Source organism: Trichomycterus rosablanca, chromosome 2 (genome assembly GCF_030014385.1).
Source record: "Trichomycterus rosablanca isolate fTriRos1 chromosome 2, fTriRos1.hap1, whole genome shotgun sequence".
NCBI lineage: Eukaryota > Metazoa > Chordata > Actinopteri > Siluriformes > Trichomycteridae > Trichomycterus > Trichomycterus rosablanca.
In genome coordinates this window covers 1163265-1172743 of record NC_085989.1, presented here as the reverse complement: position 1 = coordinate 1172743, position 9479 = coordinate 1163265, and the positions used below count along the sequence as shown (strand labels likewise).

The 9479-nt window shown below is 38.4% G+C and overlaps 2 protein-coding genes across 2 annotated transcripts in view; one reads left to right on the top strand and one right to left on the bottom strand.

The window, feature by feature from the left end:
- Positions 1-663: 663 nt before the first annotated feature.
- Positions 664-9479, bottom strand: part of LOC134300745 (uncharacterized) — a 12127-nt gene continuing 3311 nt past the window's right edge. The window contains exons 3-5 of the mRNA XM_062985170.1: positions 2482-2784; positions 1286-1582; positions 664-803 (exon numbers count right to left, since the gene is read on the bottom strand). Of these exons, the coding sequence (XP_062841240.1) occupies positions 664-803; positions 1286-1582; positions 2482-2784 (740 nt within the window). The remainder of the gene's footprint in view (positions 804-1285; positions 1583-2481; positions 2785-9479) is intronic.
- Positions 7802-9479, top strand: part of sema4ab (sema domain, immunoglobulin domain (Ig), transmembrane domain (TM) and short cytoplasmic domain, (semaphorin) 4Ab) — a 26397-nt gene continuing 24719 nt past the window's right edge. The window contains exon 1 of the mRNA XM_063009454.1: positions 7802-7844. The gene's annotated coding sequence lies outside the window, so the exon portion shown is untranslated. The remainder of the gene's footprint in view (positions 7845-9479) is intronic.

Genomic DNA, 9479 nt, shown 5'->3' with positions numbered 1-9479 from the left:
CCGTTTAGCTCCTAAGAGTGCAAATATAAATATAAATATATACATTTGAGCCTCAGATGATCTAACATTAAAATCATTTTATTTTAAATCTTTCAGTAGTAATAAACAACTTTAACAAAATCATAAATCATCCATTTAAACGAGTGCATTCGAAAAATAAATAAACAAATAAACACATAAAAATATGAGATGAGCTGCGAGCTGCATCAGAAGTAATGAACATGGGCTATATGGCTCTAGGATGTTAGCAAGAGCTTTAAAGCTCAGTAGCAGGACTTGACAATCCAGAGCAGGTAGCTGATCTAAAGTAATCAAGCTGAATAAATTTGATAAAATAATCAATCATGTTTAAAAACTATTAATGATTAAAGAATTTGACACCAATATGCAGTAGTTTGTTTTTGAAAACGCTATTTATTTATCCACTTATTGTGGAATATTTTCATCTGTTTTTTTTTTTTTTATTCCAAAATTCAGTTGTTTTTTATTTTTAAATAATGATCATTTTTGATATTTGAAATAAAATTCTAGGAATAAAAACTGATGTTTTAATCACAGAACTTTTTGTAGCAAAACACCCTGCAGTTACATTATAGATTCTTCCTGTAACAGTTCAATTGAAAACCTTTCAGAACCGCCGGATATAAAATATGTTTGTAGATTTTATTTGTTCGTATTTTCTGTTTCTGTTTGATCGAGTCCCTCACCGAAGTGAACAGCAGTGATGATGATGATCGCGGTGACGATAGTGAAAACCACAGCAGAGCCCAAATACAGCAACCATGCACACATCTGATTATAACCTGTACAGAAACATCAACATCATAAAGAAATTCACATAAAGGTTCAAACCACAGAACAAGTGAAAAGACTTGTGTGGACATTATTTATTTATTTATTTATTTTTAGTTTATTTAGGCTGTTCGGCCACCACCAGAACCTCAGACATAACCAATCACGTCTGTGATTAGATAGACGCCCAACTGGCTAATAGCATTGCTGGGATTCAACCCCAAAACCAACCTCGTGGTTCGTTGGCTCAGCAAGTGAAGTCATGTCTCACTTCTTTGATTGAAGGAGATTAGATTAGTGGAATTAGATTATAGATCCATCAAAAAACCAGCTTGAAACAGAAGATTTTTAAACGTTATAAGCGTCGATCCAGAATTTAGAGGATGTAAGAAACATGCACCAGTATCTCAACATGACGTTAGGATAACATAGATCTTATCTTTGCTATTGGCTGTGGTCAGTGATCATTGCTGTTGTCCTGCTGTATAATTACCTGCTTCCAGAGTTTTGGAGAACGTCGTTCCGTTGACGTCAGTGACACACTCGACACGAACCTCCTCCGTCCAGCTTTTAGACGGAATTCTGATATGAGCGAGCGTGTACTCCACTGCTGACTGGTCATCGTGCGTCCAGCCCGACTCTGTCCATCCGGTCTGCTCTGTGTTACCTATGATCCAGGAGACTCTCACCTCGGACGGTACCACCCCCATCAGCACACACTGCAGAGAGACGGAGGGTCCGGCGTTCTGGTCCGGGACTGACAGCATGATGGTGGGGTCAGGATTCGACTCTGAGAGGGGTGAGATGGGATGAGAAAATGATAAGAGCCCAACAAGAACTTACAAGAACATACAGAACTTCAGGTTCACTGATGTACACTGTCATGGCTTTGTGATGGTTGGATGTACACCTGACACCCCTGATGAAGCAATCCAATTGATGGTGTTGTCAATCCAGCTTCTTCTTGGTCTTCCACAAGTCCTGCCGTAACACCATCTTCAAGTTGTCATGTGGACACAAATTATCGTAACTTGTGGGACTTAATCTGGTTCAGTAGCGACTCTTCTGTTCTGGTTATCACATACGCTCGCTCAGTGGTGATCATCTTCCTTCCATATTTTTTCCCGGATTTTTTTTATGTCCAGGTTTCACGTCTATATGTAGCTACTGGCCAGACCCAGAATGTCATCAATCGTAGCTGATTGACTTGTTTTTTCAGATCCATCACATATAACAGATTCAAGTTCTGCACATTTATTCTGCAGATTAAAATATTCAGTGTTTTTAATGCAAACTGTGTCTGGTTTTACGCAAGGAGAACCATCATGGTGAAGCTCTCATGGAACCACTAATTGTCTTCAGACAGGAGCAGCAAACAAGATCTTACAATCTGCACTAATGGAAACATGAGTGAAGCAAAAGTACCAGGACATGTGACTCAAATTCAGTTCAGCTTCATGTAAGACTGGATTCTTAAAATCAAGGTGAAAGTGTTGGATGGTTTAGTCCCGTCTCCTGACTTAAATACTGCACAGAATTTTTGTAGGTTTATGAACGTGTCCCATAAAGGAACCCCATAAACTGGCAGAATCTGAATGGATCAAAATCGAACCACAAATGATATATTTTTTTATCATAAACATCTCAAAGCTGTAATTACTAACAATGACTGGTACGATCACGACGTACCTGTAACGATGACGGTGGAGCCGGAGCCCATGTACGGAATAACATGATGGACTCCAGAGCAGTAATAAACACCAGAGTCTGAGACGCCGACGTTCCGGATGATCCCTGTACAAACGTTCTGACCTGGATCAGTCCGAATCACCGAACTCCTCTTCAGGTCTTTATCTCTCAGATTTGTCTTAAACCAGGAGATCGAGCTGCAGTCGGCTTGTATTTCCACCAGATCACACGTCAGTCTGACCGTCTCACCACGACCAACCTTCACCACCTCGGGAGACTGGAGGATGTTCGCGTGTGAACCAACTGGAGAATACACAACGGGACCGATTACAAACAACAAATAAATCTGTTCAAAATACCAAGAACAAGCAACAAAAAAACTACATCCTACATCATGTTGTTTAATATCACCTTCACTTCAACTTCTAACAGATAAAGAAAACAGATCAACGTCCTGCATTCATCTTTTAGATTTTAAGAACAGAAAGAAATGAAACAATGAGGGAAAAAGCTGCACTTTTACGTAATAATAAATATAATAATGAATCAATAAATGCGTAAAGTAATAAATAAATAATAATAATGAGTTTCCTACAGAAAAGGAACCAATATAACACAAAAATAATAAATCCTTACATTGAGTTCACTCTGAATATAAATGTACAATAAATAACAGATTTAATTTACCCCTCTGCCATAAAAACACTAAATTCTCCCTAAATTCTCTCACTAAATCCTAGTAAATAACGTGCAATTTATAGGGACTGTACAACAACTCTCTTCTTCTTTCTTTCTTTAAAACCCACATGTGTATTTTTGTATCTAGATGTGTATATGTTTATTTGTAAATACATGTGTACATATATGTGTGTGTGTGTGTACATACATGTACCATCAAAGAGACGCTCAGAAATGTCATTGTGCACGGTGCAATGACAATAAACGCATTCTATTCTAGAAAACCTTAAAAAATAATTTTCAGATCATGACATTTCTTAAAACATATACAACTAATAAGGGTTAAAAAATGTAAAACTAATAATAAAACCATTTTTTTTCATAGCAAAAAATCTAAAGATTTATAATATAATATAATCAGACTTACACAGAAAAGCAATCAGACAGAAGAGAAGTTTACGCGTCATGGTGAAAATACTGAGGAGCGTCAACGTCCCCCTTCATCCTGTCCTCATGTACACAGTCCTCTACACACACACACACACACACACACATGATGACTAAAACGGAACAGGACTGACCTGCTGTTTTATTAAGGTTTTAAATGCACTAGATGGACAAACCATGTTCATGTATTAAATACATGTGTTTCCGCCACTGAAACTGCAACCAGGTGTAATAAACCAATCATATAAAGATGCTTTTGACTCTGCAGTTTAGGGAAGGACAGTTCCTGCCCCAGCATGACTGTGTCCCTGTGGATAAAGCTTAATAATCAGGTTCTGCTCAATGGAACCAGTGCAAAAATTACATACAATAATTAAGAAGGAGGAAACTTTAAAGTCTTTGGTCACAGTGACCCAAATCACAGGTCAGAACAGGTTTTGGAACAGTTACATCATAATAAAATGAAGCTTCAACAAACTCTGCTGAGAAAAGTCAAATCTGTGCCAGAAAATCCAACAGTTTGGCTGAACTCCTCCAGTTCTCCTTCATTCAGTTCTCCTCCAGTTCTCCTTCAGTTCTCATCCAGTTCTCCTTCATTCAGTTCTCCTCCAGTTCTCCTTCAGTTCTCCTTCATTCAGTTCTCCTCCAGTTCTCCTCCAGTTCTCCTTCATTCAGTTCTCCTCCAGTTCTCCTTCATTCAGTTCTCCTTCAGTTCTCATCCAGTTCTCCTTCATTCAGTTCTCCTTCAGTTCTCATCCAGTTCTCCTTCATTCAGTTCTCATCCAGTTCTCATCCAGTTCTCCTTCATTCAGTTCTCCTTCAGTTCTCATCCAGTTCTCATCCAGTTCTCATCCAGTTCTCCTTCATTCAGTTCTCATCCAGTTCTCATCCAGTTCTCCTTCATTCAGTTCTCCTCCAGTTCTCCTTCATTCAGTTCTCCTTCATTCAGTTCTCATTCATTCTGTTCTTTTCCAGATCTCCTTCATTTCTCATCCAGTTCTCCTTCAGTTCTCCTTCATTCAGTTCTCATCCAGTTCTCTTTCAGTTCTCCTTCATTCAGTTCTCCTCCAGATCTCCTTCATTTCTCATCCAGTTCTCCTTCGTTCAGTTCTCATCCAGTTCTCCCCCAGTTCTCATCCAGTTCTCCCCCAGTTCTTTTCCAGTTCTCCATCAGTTTTCCTCCAGTTCTTCTCCATTTCTCCTCCAGTTCTTCTCCAGTTATTCTCCAGTTCTCCTCCAGTTATTCTCCAGTTCTCCTCCAGTTCTTCTCCAGTTCTCTTCAGTTCTGCAAATAGAGAGAATGAAAGATCCAACCAGACTTCAGTCAGAAGCTTGTTAATGGTTTTTAAAATCAGTTAAATGAGGTCAATAAAACAATAAGAGACAGAAAATCAAAAATCAGGTTTCCACGTGGTACCACATGTTCAGTGGAGTTGAGGTTTCTCTGTTTTTCAATATCAGCGTCAGTCTGCTTTCAGAAACGTCAGATTTGTTGTTTTTCCCCCTCTGGATTCTAAATCTAATTTTATTAGAATTATTATCAAAAATTCACCAACTAAACTAATATTTATAATCATTAAAAATGAAAGTATGATTATGTTAACAGGATTGTATTGAGTCGCCTGTGCTTTTTATTGCTCGTGTTGGTTTTTAAGTCTATGAGCGTCGCTGCAGAGAAGCAGCAGGATGTTTGTAATTCACCGCTGGTTTAAACCACAGACCATGAACACCAACACAGCCAAACCTGTACAGAGAAGAAACGACAATGACCTGCAATATGCAACACCTACACTCTGCTCTTCTACTGAACTTCTATTTACAGTAACATCACCTCTTTATCAGAAACAGCCTGACCTTCACATCCAACATTAGTGCCTAACAAATTCTCACAGACACACTCCAAAATGAGGGACTCAACTCTGTATTTTATGCGAATCATTTTAAAATCGGATGCCCAACAAGTTCACAATCAAGCGTCCACATACTTTTGGTGTCTGTATACTTGTGGGTGTGAAACGTTCAGCAGGTTTCATATTTGCTGGGTCGAAGAGGCATTTTTGGGTCACGGCTAATCCTCAAATCTTCTTTTCTCCTTTGTGGATCCTCTTACTCTCCGTCTACTCTCCGGCACCCACCAGCCTGCTCACAGGAGGCCAGAAGGAGAAATAAAGTCAATTAATTATAATGTTTAAGGTTGAGTGGGAGGAGATTTTATTTGGAATAAGCTGATTAGTAAACTGATGAGCTACAGCGGGTGGATTTACTGTGGACGGTCGGAATCGGCATGAACATCAGACCCACTGAAGATCTGATTCTGTACAAACATGAATGACTCTTCAAAACAGGTACGTTTTAATTCAAGGTACATTTTTCTTCCACTGCATTATCAGCCTCATCTGATCCCATCCCATTTATGACAGTCATGCTGGACAGGGAGAACTGCACTAGCACAAGCGCCCTGCATCAGCTTGTTGACAGCCGCACTTCTGGCAAGCTTCTCACAAGACTTTGAAGCGTGTCTGTGTGTGGGAATTTGTGCCCATTCAATAAAAAAAAATGACAGCATTTGTATTGCTGGGCACTGATCAGTTGATGTTCCGGTTCATCCCAGAGCTGGTGAGTGGGGCTGAGGTCAGGGCTCTGTGCAGGACGCTGAAGTTTCTTGGTTTTTAAACTGAGCTTTTCTCCATGCCTCTATAGAGCTGGAACAGGAGAGGACCTTCCCTAGACTGTTGCTGCAAAGTTGAAAGCATGTTTAGCTCTAGAGATCAGCTTCTTTTTAGGAGAATTATCCTCCTTTCCCGTCACACCCACGTTAAGTGTTTATTTCCAAACGGTTCCGTTTTTAGTTTTGTTCGACCAGTTCCAGTTAAAGTTCCAGATGAATCCAGAAAACTGCAGGTATAAAACATCTGGAAACCAGCGCGCTACAGTCATGCTGAACCCAACACCACCCACCCAACCAGCCCACCACAGCAAATGAAAAATAAAATTATGCAGTTTCAGGGAGTCGCCGCTAGGTGTCAGGAGTGTAAAAGTCTTCAGACGCGCTCCAGCATTCTGAACTTCTGGGTTCAGAGACACAAACAAACTCAAAAACAAATGTATAACTAGCAAATAATGAAAATGTTTATTAAAAATAATTATAATAGCCTTCGATGGACTGGTTACCTGTCCGCGGTATTTCCTGCCTTTTGCCCAGTGAATAGGACCAACAGCGACCCTGACCAGGGTACTACTACTCAAGTTCAAGAGAGGGTTTATTGTCATTTTCTTTTAGCTTTATACAAGTACATACTGAAACGAAACAACGTTCCTCCAGAACCAGGGTATTATAACATAATAATAATAATAATAATAACGTAGTAACATAATAACAATAATATAGTAATAAAATAACAACAACATAATAATAGAACTACAGTATAATGATATTAGTAATAACTTAATAAAAAATAAAAAATAATAGTAATAATGATGTATAATATATAATGTTAAGAATGTTATAATAATAATATAACTTACTATCAATAAATAATAAAAATAATGATACAATTATAATAACTAATAATATTGTAATGACAACTATAGTATTAGTAATAACAAATATAATAATAACATAGTAACATAATAATAATAATATAGTAATAAAAACAATAATATAATTAACAGTGATAAAAGTAATAGCTTAATAACAAATAAAAATAAAATAATAGTAGTAGTATAATATAATGATAAAATAATGTAATAATAATAATAGTAAAACGTACTATCAATAAAAATAATAATAAAATAGTAACTAACAATAATGTAATGACAGCAATAGTGTTATTAATAATAATAATAATAATAATCTGCTTGTGAGCGTTGAACGATGACGTCACGACTCTTTGACAGGTTAACGGTTGAAACGCGCGCGTGCTGATAGTGCGGATGAAGTGCACTCGTTAGTGAGCGTGGTCGGATTGGGACACAACCCTGTTGTATAAACACCGCGGGTTCGTGAGGCGGTGTGAACGGGATCAGACTCGGTAAACATGGTGAGAGTTTGTTAGTGCGGGTCTGTGCGGGTCTGTCTCTGCTCGGGGGTTCGTGTGAGGGAGTTTATTAGAGTTCCGAGCGTTTTTTGGGAAAGAATTTTAGTTTCTAACGGAACGGATCTATTTTTTACATCGTGACTCGGCGGAGGGAGCGAGGGGAGTGAGTGGGCGAGCCGTGCTGGAGTTCCACATGGACGTGTGAGTAACGTTAGAACCTCAGAAATCATCTGCACAAGCACATTTAAGAGTTTATTCATAATAAAGTTACATTTCCTAACAACACTGGTGTAAAGAAGCTTGTGTGAGGATTTGAAGGGTGTGGGTGCAGCGGTGGCTGAAGGTTCTATTTAACAGCAGTTCTAGTTCTAGATCCATGCTCCTTATTCTGTTTAGTATCTATTACATGTAAACAGTTTAATGAATTCTTCATGTAATAATTAGTAATTGTACCAGTTAATCGTTCTAGTTTATGCTGTGCACTTGTTTGTCATGATAATCTTGAACTTTCAGTGATTTCTCCAACAGCAAACTTGCACATCAGTCCATGACGTCGTAAAGCTCGCTTGACTGTAGACACTGACACTGTTTTACAGCTTGTTATTCATTCCAGGTTTGTTTTTCGGGACTGGAACCATGTGGGACACCATGTCATGAGTCTGTCGGACATGGCATTCCAAAACCCTGGCATAAACCGTGTTTTGGTGCGTGTCTGTGGGAATCTGTGCCCATTCAGTTTAACTGGCGTTTGTGAGATTTGTGTCGGATGAGCAGGCATGGCATGATGTTCCAGTTCATCCCAAAGCTGATCTCTGGTCACTCTTTATTGGCAGAATTGAGTCCAGCCGGATTTGTTTGTTTATTTGGCACGGGTCAGAACCCAGACAGACCGTCCAAGATCCTGATTTTAGTCGTTGACCTGCTGGTCACCCAGTTGTATTGACGTTAATCTTCCTTCTTGTAGTATGTATTATATTATATTATATTATATTATATTATATATACAGTACCAGTCAAAAGTTTAAACACACTTTCTCATTCCTGTGGTTTTTCTTGATTTTTTTATTTTATTTTCAACATTGTAGATTAATAATGAAGACGTCCAAACTACGAAGGAACACATATGGAATTATGTAGTAAACAAAAAAGTGTTAAACAAACCAGAATATGTTTTATATTCTTTAAAGTAGCATCTTTTGCTCTGTTGACAGCTTTGCACACTTTTTGGCATTTAGGGTTAGGGTTAGCTTCACCTCAGCTTCATGAGGTGCCACCTGGAACGGTTTTCAATTAACGTTTGTGCCTCGTCTAGAGTTAATTTCTGGAATTTCTTGCTTTTTTAATGTGTTTGAGACCATCAGTTGTGCTGTGCAGAGGTAGAGTTGGTAAAATATAAAACATATTCTGGTTTGTTTAACATTTTTTTGTCCACTACATAATTCCACATGTGTTCCTTCATAGTTTGGACGTCTTCAGTATTAATCTACAATGTAGAAAATAAAAATAATCAAGAAAAACCACTGAAGAGAAGGTGTGTCCTAACTTTTGACTGGTACTGTATATATTATAATTATATATTTATATTTACATTTTGCAGACGCCTTTATCCAAAGTGATTTACAGTTGTGACAGTATACAATCTAAGCAATTGAGGGTTAAGGGCCTTGCTCAAGGGCCCAACAGTGGCAACCTGGGGTTTGAACTGCCAACCTTCGTATTGCTGGTCCAGTACCTTAACCACTAGGCTACAGCTGCCCTTTTTTATTGTTCTTCTTTATTGTTCTCTACACGTTGTGCAATGCAGTAGTTCCACACACAGTACAGAACACTACCACC